Source organism: Hylobates moloch, unplaced genomic scaffold, assembly GCF_009828535.3.
Source record: "Hylobates moloch isolate HMO894 unplaced genomic scaffold, HMol_V3 SCAFFOLD_14, whole genome shotgun sequence".
In the NCBI taxonomy this organism is placed as follows: Eukaryota; Metazoa; Chordata; class Mammalia; order Primates; family Hylobatidae; genus Hylobates; species Hylobates moloch.
The window spans coordinates 54,148,153-54,166,225 of NW_026652289.1; the positions used below are offsets into that span (position 1 = coordinate 54,148,153).

At 43.5% G+C, this 18,073-nt stretch overlaps 1 protein-coding gene and 1 long non-coding RNA gene across 5 annotated transcripts; one reads left to right on the forward strand and one right to left on the reverse strand.

Annotated features, from left to right (window-relative positions):
- Nucleotides 1-4,153: 4,153 nt before the first annotated feature.
- On the forward strand, nucleotides 4,154-4,262 carry LOC116481923 (uncharacterized; the record flags this gene model as incomplete). Its single annotated transcript, XM_032174986.1, is given in 2 exon segments — nucleotides 4,154-4,203; nucleotides 4,205-4,262. Coding segments are annotated over 2 exon segments (108 nt in total), but the record flags the coding sequence as incomplete, so codon positions are not given.
- A 6-nt stretch (nucleotides 4,263-4,268) lies between these two features.
- On the reverse strand, nucleotides 4,269-17,978 carry LOC116481927 (uncharacterized). Of its 4 annotated transcripts, none has more exons than XR_009209835.1 (5): nucleotides 17,832-17,978; nucleotides 13,116-13,231; nucleotides 12,181-12,283; nucleotides 11,272-11,362; nucleotides 4,269-4,486 (listed from the first exon to the last, which is right to left on the reverse strand). It is a non-coding gene; the product is annotated as an uncharacterized LOC116481927 (long non-coding RNA). The 4 variants fall into 4 exon arrangements; XR_004251662.2 differs by having other exon boundaries at nucleotides 17,243-17,978; XR_009209837.1 differs by having other exon boundaries at nucleotides 13,116-13,211; nucleotides 17,239-17,978.
- Between the last annotated feature and the right edge of the window lie 95 nt (nucleotides 17,979-18,073).

Here is an 18,073-nt window from a genome sequence, read left to right on the forward strand (position 1 = left end):
ACTTGGGAGGCTGAGACAGAGGATACCTTGAGCTCAGGAGTTTGAGGTTGCAGTGAGCTATGATCATGCCACTGCACTCCAGCCTAGGTGACAGAGTAAGACCCTGTTTCTAAAAAACATAAAAATAAAAAATAAGCCCGGTGCAGTGGCTCACACCTATAATCCCAGCACTTTGGGAGGCCAAGGTAGGCGGACCACTTGAGGGCAGGAGTTTGAGACCAGCCTGGCCAACAGGGTGAAACCCCATCTCTACCAAAAAAAAACTAGCTGGGCGTGGTGGCGTGTGCCTGTAGATCCAGCTACTCAGGAGGCTGAGGCACGAGAATCCCTTGAACCCGGGAAGCAGAGGTTGGAGTGAGCCGAGATTGTGCCACTACATTCCATCCTGGGCAACAGAGAGAGACTCCATCTCAAAATAAATAAACAAACAAACAAAATTCAGCTGGGCGCAGTGGCTCATGCCTGTAATCCCAGCACTTTGAGAGGCCGAGGTGGGTGGATCACCTGAGGTCAGGAGTTTGAGGCAGGCCTGGCTAACATGGTGAAACCTGTCTCTACTAAAAATACAAAATTAGCCGGGTGTGGTGGTAATCCCAGCTTCTCTGGGGGGCTAAGGCAGGAAAGTCAACTGAACCCAGGAGGCGGAGGTTGCAGTGAGCTGAGACTGCGCCACTGCACTCTAACCTGGGCAAAAGGAAGACTCGGTCTCGAAAAGAAAAAATTCAGGCCAGGCACAGTGGTTCGTGCCAGTAATCCCAGTGAGGCTGAGGTGGGCAAATCATTTGAGCCCAAGGAGTTTGAGGCCAGCCTGGGCAACTGGGCAACATGGGGAAATCTTCATCCCTAAAAAATATAAAAATTAGCCCAGTGTGGGGCATGTGCCTGTAATTCCAGCTACTTGGGAGGCTGAGGTGGGGAAGTTGAGGCTGTGTGAGCTGTGATGGCACCACTACATTCCAGCCTGGGTGACAGAGTGAGACCCCGTCTCCAAAACACAACAAAAATTTACTTTTCTAGTGAGGCTTCTCGTGGCCACATCACTTCATATTCTCCTACCCTGCTTTAGTGTTTTGCACCTTAGTACTTTTCACTGTGCAACATACTAAAGATTTTTTTTTTTTTTTTTTTTTTGAGACAGAGCCTTGCTCTGTTGCCCAGGCTGGAGCGCAATGGCCTGATCTTGGCTCACTGCAACCTCCGCCTCCCAGGTTCAAGTGATTCTCCTGCCACAGCCTCCTGGGTAGCTGGGATTACAGGCACATACCAACAGGCCCAGCTAATTTTTGTATTTTTAGTAGAGACGGGGTTTCACCATATTAACCAGGCTGGTCTTGAACTCCTCACCTCAAATGATCCACCCGCCTCGCCCTCCCAAATTGCTAGGATTACAAACGTGAGCCACCACTTCTGGCCCACACTATAGATTTTAATTTTGCATCTTGTTTATCTCTCCCACCAAAATGTAATCCATTAGCACAGAGATTCTCTCCCATTCCCTCCCTCTCCTCTTCTTTTGTTCATTACTGTATCAACTTGGCATCTGGTAGGCACTCACAAATGTTTGATGAATTAATAATACGGTGAGAGGGAAATGATGAGAGTTAGAGCATTCTTTTTGGCCGGGTGCAGTGGCTCACGCCTGTAATCCCAGAACTTTTAGAGGCTGAGGCGGGTGGATCACCTGAGGTCAGGAGTTGGAGACCAGCCTGGCCAACATGGTGAAACCCTGTCTCTACAAAAAAAAAAAAAAAAAAATTAGCTGGGCGTGGTGGCACATGCCTGTAGTCCCAGCTACTTGGGAGGCTGAAGCGGGAGAATCACATGAACCCGGGAGGCAGAGATTGCAGTGCGCCGAGATCATGCCACTGCACTCCAGCCTGGGTGACAGCGCAAGACTCCATCTCAAAAAAAAAAGCACTTTTTTTTTTTTTTTTTTAAATAAGAGACAGGATTCCAGGCTGAGGTGTAGTGACACTATCATAGTTCACTGCAACCTTGAATTCCTGGGCTCAAGCCATCCTCTCGCCTCAGCCTCCCGAGTAGCTGAGATTACAGATGCGTACCACCACACCCAGCTAATATTTTTATTTTTTGTAGAGACAAGGTCTTGCTGTGTTGCCCAGGCTGGTCTCAAGGGGTCCTCCTGGCCTCAAGAGGTCCTCCTGTCTCAGCCTCCCAATGACCTGGGATTACAGGCATGGGCCACCATGCCTGGCTGGGAGTTGGAGCATTCTAAGATCTTTATACTGTTTGGGAGGGAGGTGGTGATACTGATTAACTTTAGAGTTTGCTAAGCTAAATGTGCATGCTGTGCTTTTAAGGGATACCACTGAGAGAACCGAAATGGAACTATGACTTCAATGTGGATGGGAAGGGAAGGGCAAAAAAGAAAATTCGATTAAGCCAATGGGAGGCAGGAATGAAGAAAAAGCAGCAAAGATACAATAAAAAGAAAGCACAAAGCTTCCTGATTCTTGTGGAATAATGGCAGATGCCTAAAATCCCTTCACAGTCCTTCACAAACCATACAGATTGACAATGAAAGCAACTTAAATAAATCACCCCACCCCTCACAGCATCACTAGGAGACAGGGCATACCTCAAACTTCAATTTACATGTAAATGGGGAGATAAATATCTGAAACCAGCAGAGCTAGGTCTAGAGCTCACTTCTGAATGGGGAGTCAGGAGTGTTGTGTGGAAGACAGCAGAGTGCAGCCAGGTCCTGGAGGTGGCGGCACACAGATAGCATTGGCTAGAATTAGCCCCAGAAGGAGAGGACCCTATCCTGAGAATTGGTGGATCAGAGAACTGTCTACTGAGTAATTGAAAGAAACATTCGTGAACTAACAATAGCAGAAACAACATTCTCTGATGACAAAATGCAATACAATGACAAATTAACAAAATTAAAAGCAAAGACTTTTCGAACTAGAATTTTTTTTTTCTGAGATGGAGTCTCGTTCTGTCACCCAGGCTGGATGGAGTGCAGTGGCGTGATCTCGGCTCACTGCAACCTCTGCCTCCCGGGTTCAAGCAGTTCTCGTGCTTCAGTCTCCCAAGTAGCTGGGATTACAGGTGCCTGCCACCACGTCCAGCTAATTTTTGTATTTTTAGTAGAGATGAGGTTTCACCATGTTGGCCAGGCTGGTCTCGAATTCCTGACCTCAAGTGATCTGCCCCCCCTTGGCCTCCCAAAGTGCTGGGATTACAGGTGTGAGCCACCCTGCCCAGCCTAGAAATTTTAAAGAACTCGATTGAGCAACTCTTGAGTCAACAGGGTAATACAAACCAAAATTGCAGAATTTCATAAAATAACTAATGAAAACGCAGCTTATCTGAACCTATGAGGTACTACAAAAGCAGTTGTCAGGAAATGTATTACATCAAATATACCTATCAGTAAAAGTAAATATCAACTAAAAAGGAAAAAAGCAAAGTAAACCAAGAGAAAGTAGAAGGTAGGAATGAATATAGACATAAATAGAAATTAATAAGTGAGGGCCGAGGGCAGTGGCTCACGCCTGTAATCCCAGCACTTTGAGAGGCTGAGGCAGGTGATCACTTTGAGCTCAGGAGTTCGAGACCAGCCTGGGCAACATGGCGAAACCCTGTCTCTACTAAAAATACAAAAATTAGCTAGGCACATGCTGGCGCATACCTGTAATCTCAGCTACTCAGGAGGCTGAGGCAGGAGAATCACTTGAACCTGGGAGGCAGAGGTTGCAGTGAGCTGAGATTGCGCCACTGTACTACAGGCTGGGCAACACAGTGAGACTCCATCTCCAAAAAAAAGAAAGAAATTAATGAGTTAGGAAACATAAAAAATGGTGTTTGGAGCTGGAGATGGCATGGGCACTGGTAGAGCTATTTTGGCTGTGGAGAGGTGACCCCTGCCTGGTCCAGGAACTCCCAACTCTCCCTGCACCCTCCTTGGCTCCAGCCTTTGAAGCATGTCTGCCTGCCCCACTCCTAGTTTCCTGCGTTTCCTCGTCCTCTGCCCCTCTCTGCACCATTGAAGGCAGAAGCATGGGGTGCTCCCCTGTGCCAGCCGTCCACGGACAGCACCAATGGGCAGGAGGCAGTGAGGTCTCTGATTCGCCTCTCTCGTTTCTCCATTCCACCTCCCCGTCCCCCTCCATAAGAAGACTGGATGCCTGTGCTAATGCAGAGATTGAGAGACCCCAACATAAACCCTTGCTTGAAGGAATCTGATGCTTCTACCAAAGGAATGGATGAAAATGACCATGACAGGGAAACATGTTCCATTTATTTATTTATTTATTGGTAGTCTTGCTGTGGTGTCCAGGCTGGCCTCAAACTGCTGGACTCAAAGGATCCTCCTGCCTCAGCCTTCTTAGTAACTGTAATTATAGGCCACCACTCGAGGCTCTACTTCCTGCGAGAGTCTGGAATTCTACCATGGTCCGGAGAATACAGGATGGAGTGAAGCCATCTGTGTCCATAGCAGAGAGAGAGATGAAATCTTGGGAAAATGGGAAAGAAGCCCTATTGAATGTTTGCATTAATGTTTTTATAAATTGATGCCCACATCAACATGGACAAATATCATAATCATTATGCTGAGTGAGAGAAAACAGACTCAAAGGGCTACATACTGTATGATTCCATTTATGTGACATTCTGGAAAAGGCAAAACCTTAAAGTTACCAGCTGCTGAAATTGGGGATGAAGAGTGCTGAAAAAGAGGCATGAGTTATAATTGAATCTTGATTGTGGTGGTACTTATACTATTGTGTATATATGTCAAAAGTCATCATATTGTACAGTTAAAATAATTTTATTGTATGGAAATTAGGCCTAAATAAATTTTTTTTTTTTTTGAGAAAGGGTCTCACTCTGTCACCCAGGCTGGAGTGCAGTATCATGATCTCAGCTCACTGCAACCTCCTCTGCCTGGGCTTAGTGATTCTTGTGCCTCAGCCTCCCCAGGAGCTGGGACTACAGGTGTGCGCCACTACGCCTAGCTAATTTTTGTATTTTTAGTAGAGACGAGGTTTCACCATGTTGCCAGCCTGGTCTCGAACTCCTGACCTCAGGTGATCCACCCGCCTCGACCTCCCAAAGTGCCGGGATTACAGGTGTGAGCCACTGTGTCTGGCCATAAATTTGATTTTAAAACTAAAAAAACCTGTTTGTATAACTTTGATGCAATTAATTTTTTTCTTTTTTTTTTTTCGAGACGGAGTTTTGCTCTTGTTGTGCAGGCTGGAGTGCAATGGTGCCATCTCAGCTCACTGCAACCTCTGCCTCCCAGGTTCAAGCGAGTCTCTTGCCTCAGCCTCCTAAGTAGCTGGGATTACAGATGCCCACCACCATGCCCAGCTAATTTTTGCATTTTTAGTAGAGACGGGGTTTTGCTATGATGGCCAGGCTGGTCTCGAACTCCTGACATCAGGTGATTGACCTGCCTCAGCCTCCCAAAGTGCTGGAATTACAGGCATGAGCCACTGTGCCTGGCAAAGAACATTGTTTTAATGTCAACTGACAATAAACTATCTATCTGAATCCTAAACCCAGCTCAGAAGATTTTAAGTCATATGACCTTGATTGTTAAATATTATTCTATTTGAATAAAAAATGGATTGTTTCAAAAAAAAATCTAAAAAAACATAAATTAACTGAACTGCTGTTTCTTAGAGAAAACAAATCAGTCAAGTAGACGAACTGCTAGCTAACCTAATCAAGAACAAAAGGATATGTTCCCAACAAAAAGAGATGGTATTTGAGGTGAAGGATATCCCAGTTACCCAGATTTGAACATTACATATTGTATGCTTTTATGAAAATATCACATGCACTCCATAAATATGTATGACTATTATGTATTCATAATTCTTTTAAAAAAAGAACAAAAGGAAAAAGGCATCAGTGTGCAAGATAAGAAATGACAGAGGACAACCACTGAAACAGAAGACAATTTACAAATCCTAAGATACTACTTTTCTCAAGTCTAGACAAAAGCCTTTGAAAACCTAAGTTAAATAAATAATTTTCTACAAAAATATTACTTACCCAAATTGACCCTGGTAAATACAGAACATTTAAACAAATTAACGAATTGCTCTTTAACAAGTCACAAGGCCCAGATGGATTCACAGGAGAATTTACCAAACCTTCACAGCTACTTAAAATGTTCCAGAGCATAAAAAAAGAAAGCTTCTACTTATTTTTAAATGGCTGCATGCATTTTAAAGAAACTAAGAGGAAAAAGTAGTCTTTTCACATATTTATAAATTTGTCCTTACTTCACTCACTTTGTTTAAACAAGGTTAGGCACATATTAACCATTTCTCATGCTCATCAGTCTTTTCTGAAAATTCGTTTCCATCTGGTTCTGGCAAAGGGGTGCAAAGGAGAGATGGAGTAGCACCTACAACTGGAAGACAAAACTTTTCCAGATAACCTTGGCAGCGTTTTGCTGGCCAGAGAGGCCGCGGTCATCCCCAGTTGCAAGGGAGGTAGGGAATTGTAATGTTTTAGCTGGACACATTGTGATACGGTGTGGCTGTGTCCCCACCCAAATCTCATCTTGAATTGTACTCCCAAAATTCCCACATGTTGTGGGAGGCACCCAGTGGGGGATAATTGAATCATGGGGGTGGTTTCCCCCATACTGTTCTTGTGGTGGTGAATAAGTCTCACGAGATCTGATGGTTTGATAAGGGGAAACCTGTTTTGCTTGGCTCTCATTCCCTTCTCTTGTCTGCTGCCATGTGAGATGTGCCTTTCACCTTCTGCCATGTTGGTGAGGTGTCCCCAGCCATGTAGAACTGTAAGTCCAATAAACCTCTTTCACTTGTAAATTGCCCAGTCTCAGCAGCATTGCCCTTATCAGCAGCATGAAAAATGGACAAATACACATTGCTTCCTCCATCAAATTCAGGGTTGTACTAGTCAAGAAGAAAAGGAGACTGGCCATTGGGTAGAAGGAAAGCAGTGACTGCCGTAGCCCACCCTTGGCTATCCATCCTCACATGCACAGAATATACTCCCTTTCTAAGGGAGACAGTGCCAAAGTCTCACCCAGAGCCTACATCCATCTCAAAACCCAGAATCTCCAGCCGATATACAGCTTTCTCCATTTAGTCTTGATGTGAATCTTCAGAGCCCAGTAATCTGTAAGCTAAAAGGCAAGTTATCTTCCCCCAGCATGTCTCATATGCAATAATGGAGAAGCAACAGAATAAAACTTCAATGTAGGACAAGTAAGAATGTGAATAAAGGAGAGACTCTCTCTGTTTTAAGCATGTCAAAGCTATTGCAAATATTGGATCTATAACAAATGTCAGATCCTGCTGGACAGGAGTGGCCAGGACTCCCTTCCAGGCAGGGAGTAATTTCCTTGTTCAGTCAACCTACTCTCTAGGAGGAATTCCCTTCTCTATTGTACTCTGTGGTCCAAGTTCCATCTTCTTTTGAGACGGCTTCTTGTTCATTACCCTCTTTAACCATATCTGAAGTGAACTTTGGGGAGAATATGCTTTCTGTTGTGTGAGTTCAGGAGCCTGGGATTGAAAAATTATATGCTTTTGCTGGCCAGGTTTTTAAATTTTCATTTTTGATGATATGATTCCTTAAAAATTGTTGTAGGCTCTCAGTGTATTTGCCTCTGGTTGATCCTATGTTTGAGTCGCCATAGCCAAATCTCCTATACAGAACCATAGTCTTTTAGGCCTGAAAACCTTCCTTTGTTAGCTACTGGCCTTTGTGTCCTGCCTGTCCCTCTAGCCTTTAACTTAATGATTATTGACTTGAGACAATTTGAAACAAAAGATTCTAGTGGGAAGAAACCACTTTGCGGACTCCACTTCCTCTGTTGAGTGATGAGTTCTTACAGGAAGGTGCTTAGGAAAGGTCCAAGATACCAACCAGTCTTACTTTCTTCTACTATATTGCTTGGCAGCCACCACTCCTATATGGAGAACAGAGCCATTATCTTTTTTTTGAAACAGGGTCTTGTTTGGCTCTGTTGCCCCGGCTAGAGTGCAGTGGTATGATCATGGCTCACTGCAGCCTCAACCTTCCTAGGCTCAGGTGATCTTCTTGCCTCAGCCTCCCAAGTAGTTAAGACTACAGGCACATGCTACCACACCAGGCTAAGTTTTTGTATGTTTTGTAGAGATGGGGTCTTGCTATGTTGCCCAGGTTGGTCTCAAACTCCTGGGCTCAAGCGATCTGCCCACCTCAGCCTCCCAAAGTGCTAGGAATACAGGCATGAGCCACTATGCCTGGCCCAGAGCAATTGTCTTTTTCAGCCCTGCAATTCTCCAAATTATGAAATGCTCCTTCAAAGTAGATTTGCAGGCCATAGGCAGAAGTACTACTTAGTGAATTAGCACTGCCTTCCTTTTTTCCTTCAGCCTGGATAACTCAAGTTCACTGGTCTCCTTCAAGAATTCATCGAAAGTGGAATGAAGTCACCAGCATGTGCCAACATTCTGAATAATTCTAGCCATTTATCCTATCACTACAGACTTGGTTGGTATGTGGGGTGTCTCTCATAAAATAGCAGATTGACTAAATGTTTTCCCACAGCATAGCAGGGTTGTCAGCATTCCCGTCGGCAGTATCTGTGCCCCCACTGCCAAAAGCTCCGTCTCTACCACTCAACGAAGTCCATGTTTCAGATGATATTATGTGCAGCACCCCACTTCAGTGGACCTAATTCTCTATTTGATAGGAATGCACTTGGCTGCACTTAACAAACCCAGCAAAGCAAAGGCTTAACAAGAAAGGGATTTACTTTTTTTATGTTATGAGGAGACTGGGATAGGCAGTCCAGGACTCTCACAGCAGCTCAAAGAATCTGGCTCTTTTTATCTTCTTCAGCCCTCCTTAGTGTGTGTCTTTTGGCTTCACGATCACAAGGTGGCTGTAACTCTTCTGGTTTGCAGGTAGGAAGAAGTGAGTAGGGGAAGGCAGAATGCACAGGCCAGTTGAGACTGGCTTCTTCTTCTTTTTGAATCAGGTAATCAATTGCTTTTCCAAAAGTACCACCCAGTGACTTTCACGTGCACCTTATTGGCCACATTGACATCCTTAGCTCTGGAGGAATGTGGGGAGATAAATATCTAAAAACTCTAAATAAAATGGGGGTTCTGTGAGAAGGGGAGAATAGGCCAGGGAGTGTGGTGACTCACATCTGTCATTCCAGCACTTTGGGAGGCCGATGTAGGAGGATCTCTTGAGCCCAGGAGGTTGAGACCAGCCTGGGCAACATAGTGAGATGCCATCACTACAAAACATATATTTATTAATTAATTACAGAGATGGGGTCTTGATATGTTGCCCAGGCTGGGCTCAAACTCCTGGGGGTCAAGTGATCCTCCTGCCTTGGCCTCCCAAAGTGCTGGGATTATAGGCATGAGCCACTGTGCCTCGCCTACTACAGAAAATTTAAAAAAAAAAATTAGTTGGGCATGGTGGTGTGCACCTGTGGTTCCAGCTACTTGAGAGGCTGAGGTGGGAGGATGACTTGAGCCCAGGAGGTCAAGGCTGCAGTGAGCTGTGATTACACCACTGCATTCCAGCCTGGGTGACACAGCAAAATCCTGTCTCAAAAAAATAAAATAAAATAAAATAAATAAATAAATAAATAAATAAATAAATAAAGGAGAATAGATATTGCATAGTCAACTAGGTCTGCTAGACCAGTACAAACTGGTTTATACACAAGAAGTAATTTCTTGGCTTAAGTATCTGAAAAGTTCAGAGGGATTGTTGTTACTTGATCCAGCAGTTTACCAAAATCATCAAGAAGTTAGGTTCTTTCCAGCCCTCCCTTCTGCCTTAGTCCATGTGAGAATACTCTGAGGCTGGCTCCCCTTACAGTCATCAGAAAGCCCCCATGGCTATGTGCTTTCTCATTCACGCCCAGTGAAAAATATAGTTTTAGCATCCTAGCATTTGTGGCTAACATGCTGAACCCATCACTAGGCTCAGAGGACAGACTGTGCTGAATGGCTTGGCTTATGTGAAGCCACATCCCAGGAACTACATGGATTGATCCCCAAAGGGAAAGTATGGTCTGTTGAAAAGAGGCCAGGGATCTCTGGGAGTGATGTGGTAAAATGGATAAGACAACCAACAAATATCCTCCAGCATAGCTGAAGAAAGAGAAAACAAGAAAGGGGATGAGTTACCACTGGAGAGGCTGAACACAGGATAGTCCCTGAGGTGACATTGGTGATGCTCATCTGAACACTGCTGGGGGAGAGGGAGCCCTGGGCCAAGGTCACATCCTGTGCAGTTCTAGTGGCAGATCCATCTTTACTGTGAGGGTCCTGAAAGCACACTCCTATTCTCCCTTGACCCCCTCTCCCATTGTGGTGCTCTGATTCCAGCTCTCCAAGCAGGCTTGTGATTATATTTGGCTTTCCATGCGTTTTGTTGTTTTGTTTGTTTTTTGAGACAGAGTCTCACTCTGTTGCCCAGGCTGGAGTGCAGTGGTGCGATCTCGGCTCACTGCAACCTCCGCCTCCTGGGTTCCAGTGATTCTCCTGCCCCAGCCACCCGATGAGGTGGGATTATAGGCATCCGCCACCACGCCTGGCTAATTTTTTTGTATTTTTAATAGAGATGGGGTTTCACCATGTTGGCCAGGCTGGTCTCAAACTCCTGACCTCAAGCGATCCACCCACCTCGGCCTCCCAAAGTGTTGGGATTACAGGTGTGACCTATGGTGCCTGACCCCATTTATAGCCTTTTGTGTCTAGCTTCTTTCATTCAACATGATATTAATGGGATTCTTCCAGGTTATTGTGAATAGGGGTGGTTCCATAACTCTGATTACATTATAGTGCACCATAGTTTGAATATAACACAATGTATTCATTCATTCTACTATTGGTGAATATTTGTGTTATTTCCCATTTAGCGCTATCAGGAATGGTGCTGCAATGAATATTCTTGCACATGTCTTTTGTGAGCACATGTGTGCATTTCTGTTATCTACCTACTTAGGAATAGAATTGCTGGGATATAGGATAAGTGTAAATTCAGCTTCAGTGCATATTGCCAAACAAACATCTCAAGTAGCTGTACTAATTTACACTCCTACCAGAACCATGAGAGTCCCAGTTTCTTCACATCCTTGCCAACACTTGGTATTATCGATCTTTTAATTGTAGTCATTCTGATGGGTGTGTAGTAGTATTTCATTTTTATTTTAATTTACGTATTTCTTATGACAAATGAGCATGAGTAAATTTCCATATGAACATTTAGATATCCTTTTTTGTGAAGTACCTGTTCATGTAAGATTCAAGTCTGCTTCATAGACTCTTCTACAAGATCAGAAGGGCAGCTAGGCAGGTCATGAGGCTCACAGCAAGAGATGCTAAAGATGAAAAAGAACTTTGAGGCCTGGCACAGTGGCTCACACCTGTAATCCTAGCATTTTGGGAGGCTGAGGCAGGTGGATCACTTGAGCTCAGAAGTTCAAGACCAGCCTGGGCAACATGGTGACACCCCGTCTCCACAAAAAATGCAAATACTAGCCAAGCATGGTGGTGTGCGCCTATAGTCCCAACTATTTGGGGGGCTGAGGGAGGAGGATAGCTTGAACATAAGAGGTCGAGGTTGCAGTAAGCCGAAATCATGTCACTCCACTCCAGCCTGGGTGACAAAGTGAGACCCTGTCTCAAACCACAACAACAACAAACAACTTTGCATCAGGCTGGGCACAGTGGCTCACGCCTGTAATCCTAGCACTTTGGGAGGCCGAGGTGGGCAGATTGGCTGAGCTCAGGAGTTCAAAACCACCCTGGGCAACGTTGTGAAACCCTGTCCCTACTAAAAATACAAAAATTAGCTGGGCGTGATGACATGTGCCTGCAGTCCCAGCTACTCGGGAGGCCAAGGTGGGAGGATCATTTGAGCCTAGGAGGTTGAGGCTGCAGTGAGCTGTGATCACAGAGTACCTTAGGGGCACAGAACAGGGCATACTTCATATTTTCTCTTGTATTAAAATTATTCATGGAAAAACTTACGCATGTACATATCCCCTTCAGGATTCTGAGCTTCTTGTATATGCTTCATTTTCACATTTTCCTCAGCTCCTGACATAATGTCTTGCATATAATAGGCACTTGAATATTTGTGAAATAAAAAATATAAAAATTAGCCGGGCATGGTGGTGGGCACCTGTAATCTCACCTTGGGAGGCTGAGGCAGGAGAATCACTTGAACCTGGGAGGTGGAGGTTGTGGTGAGCAGAGATCACGCCACTGCACTTCAGCCTGGGCGACAGAGCGAAACTCTGTCTCAAAAAATAAAAAATAAAAAATAAATACAAAATGAAGACTAAAGTAAAAGGAACACAGAAGAAATAAATACAACAGATGATGCCTTAAGTAGAATGTAGAAAGGAGGAACATTTAAAAAATATTTTTAAAAATGAAGAAAGAGAAAAGATTTGAGAAAAGTGGCAGATATTGAAGAGAAACAACAAAGATATAACATACGGCTAACATGAGTCCTCTTAAGAACCAAACCAAAGCAAGAGAATGGAACTATTCTAAAACCTGTAATTCAAAAATCAATCTTTACTGAAATAAAAAAATGTAAATTACATTTTGGAAGAGAATACCACATAACTGAGACCACTGACCTAAAACAAACAGCACCAAGATGTAGTCAGGTAAAATAAATGGAAATTAAATAAAAAATTTTAAAAACTACTTGGGCAACCTGGTGAAAACAGCAAGTAACTTGTAAGGGAAAGAAAATTAGATTTTTGTCATCAGATGAAAATGAAATATCTTAAAGAAAATGTGAGCCAACAATTTTATATTTAGCAAACTGATTTTCAAGCATAAAGGCCACAAATAAATTGCTATTAATATGCAAAAGCTTAGGGAATACCATTCACAGAGAATACTGTAGTCCTTCCAGGAAATCCACTAGAGAATGAGTTCAATAATAAAAACCAGTGGGCTGGGCACAGTGGCTCATGCTTGAAATCTCAACATTTTGGGAGGCCAAGGAGGGTGAATCACTTGAGGCTAAGAGTTTGAGACCAGCCTAGCCAACACGGTGAAACTCTGTCTCTACCAAAAATACAAAAATTAGCCGGGCATTGTGGCACATACCTGTAATCCCAGCTGCTTGGGAGGCTGAGGCAGGAGAATCGCTTGAACCTGGGGGTGGAGATACAGTGAGCCAAGATTGCACCAATGCACTTCAGCCTGGGTGATACAGTGAGACTCTGTGTCAGAAAATAAAACAAAACAACAACAACAACAAAAAACCAGTGGAGAGCATTAAACATGGAATTCCGATTTTATTTATTTATTTATTTTTGAGACGGAGTTTCGCTCTTGTCGCCCAGGCTGGAGTGCAATGGCGTGATCTCGGCTCACTGCAACCTCTACTTCCTGGGTTCAAGCAATTCTCCTGCCTCAAGCTCCCAGGTAGCTGAGATTACAGTGCCCGCCAGCACACCCCCACTAATTTTTGTATTTTTAGTAGAGAAGGGTTTCACTATGTTGGCCAGGCTGGTCTCAAACTCCTGACCTCAGGTGATCTGCCTGTCTCAGCCTCCCAAAGTGCTGGGATTACAGGCGTGAGCTGCCACACCTGGCCTAAACATGGAATTCTTTGTAGTATTAAGAGAGTTAAAAAGAGGAAGTTAGAGTAATGAGTATAGGCTCAGATAATATATAGCACATCTGTTAAAATGGAGAGAAGGAATGGAGGGGATAGAATGAGAAGGGCATATGCAAACATTGTTTTTAAACGTCTCAATAATTATATTGGTGGTGATAGTATCATTAGTATTGTTATTTTGAGACAGCTGGGTATGTGATGTGGGATAAAGGAAATGAATAGTTATAGATATTCAAATACTGTTGTCCCTTATGTTCTTGAGAACTAGTATGCTCAGTGTGGAAGAAAGGAAATAAAGATGTAATATAGAAAATATTTAATTAAAATTCTGTAGTCTTAACTTTTAGAGGCTGAGTCGGGCAGATTGCTTGAGTCCAGGAATTCAAGACCGGCCTGGGCAACATGGTGAAACCCTGCCTCCACAGAAAATACACAAATTAGCTGGGCATGGTGGTGTACAACTGTAGTCTCAGCTACTTGGCAGGCTGAGGTGGGAGAATAGCTTGAGCCTGGGAGTTTGAGGCAGCAGTGAGTCATGATTGCACCTCTGCACTCCAGCCTGGGCAACAGAGCGAGACCCTGTCTCAAAAAAAAAAACAAAAAACAACCCATAAAACCAAAAACCAAAACCAAACCCAACCTCTGTAGTCTTGAATTTGAAGTAGCAGTATAAATGTTCTCTATTTCTATCTCCATGGATATAGACCTCCCCCTAGCTCCATCCACTAATGTGGCTTACAAGTAACAAACAACTCAGTGGCAATAAGCATCCCTAGTGCCCAGATTGTTGTCTTAATATACAATTTCCCACAGAAAACCATATGAATTTCTTGAAGAAATGGCTAATTTTTATGCCTAGAGCAGGAAGTACAAGATTAGCCAGGAACTCTTGTCATGCTAGATAGCAGGGAGCTATCAAAAACCTCCAGAGTTATGTCAAAAGGACTCAAGAATCAAGTTGAAGAGGAGGCTCCATTGTTATGGTACTGTATTAGTCTGTTCTTGCACTGCTATAAAGAACTACCTGAGACCAGGTAATTTATAAAGAAAAGTGCTTTAATTGACCCACAGTTCTGCAGGCTATACAGGAAGCATGGCTGGGGAAGCCACAGGAAACATACAATCATGGCAGAAGGTGAGGGGGAAGCAAGCACATCTTCACATGGCAGAGCAGGAGAGAGAGGGCAAAGGGGGAAGTGCTACACACTTTTAAACAACCAGATCTCGTGAGAACTCACTATCACGAGAACAGCAAGGGGGAAATCTGCCCCATGATCCAATCACCTCCCACCAGGCCCCTCCTCCAAAATTGAGGATTACAATTCAACATGAAATTTGGGTGGGGACACAGAGCCAAACCATATCAGGTACCATGAATTTCAACATGAGAAAATACAAGTATATTGTGGAAAATGAGAATCAAGTTTCTTACTGTTGCAGAAGGGAGGTAAAATTATAGAGAAGAGGAAGACTAGAGGAAAATATGTGGTATTGGATTGGAATTTGAGGTATTGGTGTGAACTCGTATTTTATACATACATACATATTTTGATATGTGTGCACATATATATGCTCACATATACATAGATCTATACATATATACATATAACATACACATCTATATGCACACATATTTAAATATATTTCATACAAATATAGATGAATGGGTGTGTATATCAATGTTCATTTATTTGCTAGGTCTAGTCACTGAGATAGACTGTAAATAATAACATCTCAGCAGCAATAAACACACCTAGCATCCAGACTTGGCTTCTAAATACCATTCCTTACTAAAAGGAACTAAGGCTCTTTGGAGAAATGACTGATGTGACAGATGTGAAAATCTATGACATAACTTATGAAAATGGCAGAGAGATGATCAGCCTCCACCCAAATGCAATGGTTGATGAGCTGAATGAGACTGTAAGTTACATGGTAGTATTGTATTTATTCATTTCTTGATTTTGCTGGGTTGTACTGTGGCTGTGACATAGAATATATCCTTGTTTTCAGGAAATACAGAAATACTTAGGGTAATGTCTGTAATTGGCTCTTAAACGGATCGGGTGGAAAAACAAAAGAATAATATGCATAGTGAGAGAGTGAGAGAGAAAGAATGATGAGGTAAATGTAAACCATTAACAACTGGGGACTTTGGGTTAAGGGTATGAGGGCATTATTTTGTAATATTTTTGCAACTGTACTGTAAACTTGAAATTATTTCAAAGTAAAAAGTCTCAAGAATATTTGAGCACAGGAAAAATATTCACCCTAAGTAAAATATGTAGATTACTAAACAAATGTGCAGTGTAATCTAAATTTTGTTGAATATACATATTTAAAATTCAGTAAAATTATACTTTCAGAAGCATAAAACAAAGTTAACAATTGTCATCTATTGGTGATAGAATACCCATGCCCCTCTTAAAGCAAAAAAGACTAGCAGATATCAAGATCTACTCTAAAGTTATAGAAATCAAGACGTGTGACATTGGCACAATGACAGAAAAACACACCCATGGCACAGAATAGAGTCAAAAAATTGACCCAGACATACACAGTCACCGGATTTATGACAAAGCTGCCACTGAAATTCAGTGGGAACAAAATTTTTATATAGTGCTGGATCAATTGTACACTCATATGGAAGAGAAGAATCTTGATGTCTAACTCCTATCATATACAAAGATTAATGTGAAATTAATCATAGACCTAAATGTGAAAGATAAAATAACGCAGAAGAAAACCTAGGATAATATCTTCATAACAAGGGCAGGCAAAGATTTCTTATATAGGACACAAAAGGCACTAACCATCAAAACAAAATTTCAGGCCGGGCGTGGTGGCTCCCGCCTGTAATCCCAGCACTTTGGGAGGCCAAGGCAGGTGGATCACCTGAGGTCAGGAGTTCGGGCAGCCTGGCCAACGTGGTGAAACCCCGTCTCTACTAAAAATACAAAAATTAGCCGGGCGTGGTGGCAGGCACCTGTAGTCCCAGCTCCTCGGTAGGCTGAGGCATGAGAATCTCTTGAACCCGGGAGGCAGAGGGTGCAGTGAGCCGAGATCGGCCACTACTGCACTCCAATCTGGGCGACAGAGCAAGACTCTGTCTCAAAAAAAAAAAAAAAAAAAAAAAAGTTTTTAAATGAAATTATCTAATACCATTAAGAGTAAAAAAAAATCATGAACTGGGGAAAGTATTCACAATATATAATTTTGACAAATGATGGAACTCAGGTGCAAGTAACTTAGTAGGCAGGAGAGGAAGGAGTCTAAAGAAGTCTGGTTAGGAAGGATTACTGAAAGAGGGGGTATATCTAAAAATGGGTAGGATGGGAAAGGGAGACTTTGGGAACAGCCATGGGTTCCAAATGCGCCCACAACATACATGGGAGTTATCCTGAAGGTAAACTCCCTGAAGACCGTGAAAGCCATTTCAAAACTCCCCATATAACTTATGAGAACAGAGGGGTGATCTGCCTTTAATGTTAGGCCTTCTGAGATCCTGCGATCTGTTCCCTCTCCTCAGTAACATTACCCCTGCTCAATTGCTGCCTTAATCCCAGGTCGCACACTGGAATGTGGGAATTCAGCGTTTACATTTACCCACACAGGATCAGCCTTCAGTTGCTACGATCAACTTCAGTATTTTCATATAATCACTTTTTTCTTTCCTTAGTTCTTGAATTATTAATTCCTTGAGAAGAGTCCAATCAGAGGTAGTCTTTCTTCAGTATTTTCGGTAATCCTAATTTCTGTGCAAAAAAATTTCTGTTCAATTTTAACCGTGCAGAACTTTGTTATCTAAAACACAGTTTCTCTATGAGAGTTCAGCGAAAATTCCCCTTCCCAAACTGATTCTATGAATGACTGTTAGATAAGCTTCACCACTGCATGTAGAGGGTGTACCAGGATCCCAAGTTAGTAGCTCTCCTCAAGGACCCAACTTTTGGAAGGGGTCATCGTCTGGTTCCTGGTATGCCTCCACAGGTAGGTCCGCCGCAGGATGTCAGCGGCGAGGAGCACAGAAGAGGCTGCCTTCACCAACGGACAGCAGTTTTCATCGTGAGGGCCGTCGGAAACCGCTGGGATGTGTCTAAAGGGGCCGCTTGGGAACCGGCCCTTCTGGAAGGAAGGGTCAGAGTGGGAGGGGATCCGGAATCCGCCTTACGGCCGAGTGTCCAGCAGCGCGTTCCTACCTGGCAGAACCGACGTACTTTATATGCTCCTCAGGGGAGCGCGGGAATCACCAGGCTGAAGAATGACTGGAAACGGGACCCTCTCCAACTAAAGCACCCAGACGCTCCGGGGCCGGACATTTCAAAGAGCGCGGAAACCACGCCTTCCCCCAGAACCGGAAGCTTTGCAACTAGCGCCCCGTGCAGACTGGCTGTTTATAAGGGGGCGGGGGCCACAGCGGGAACTGCAACTCCCAGAATGC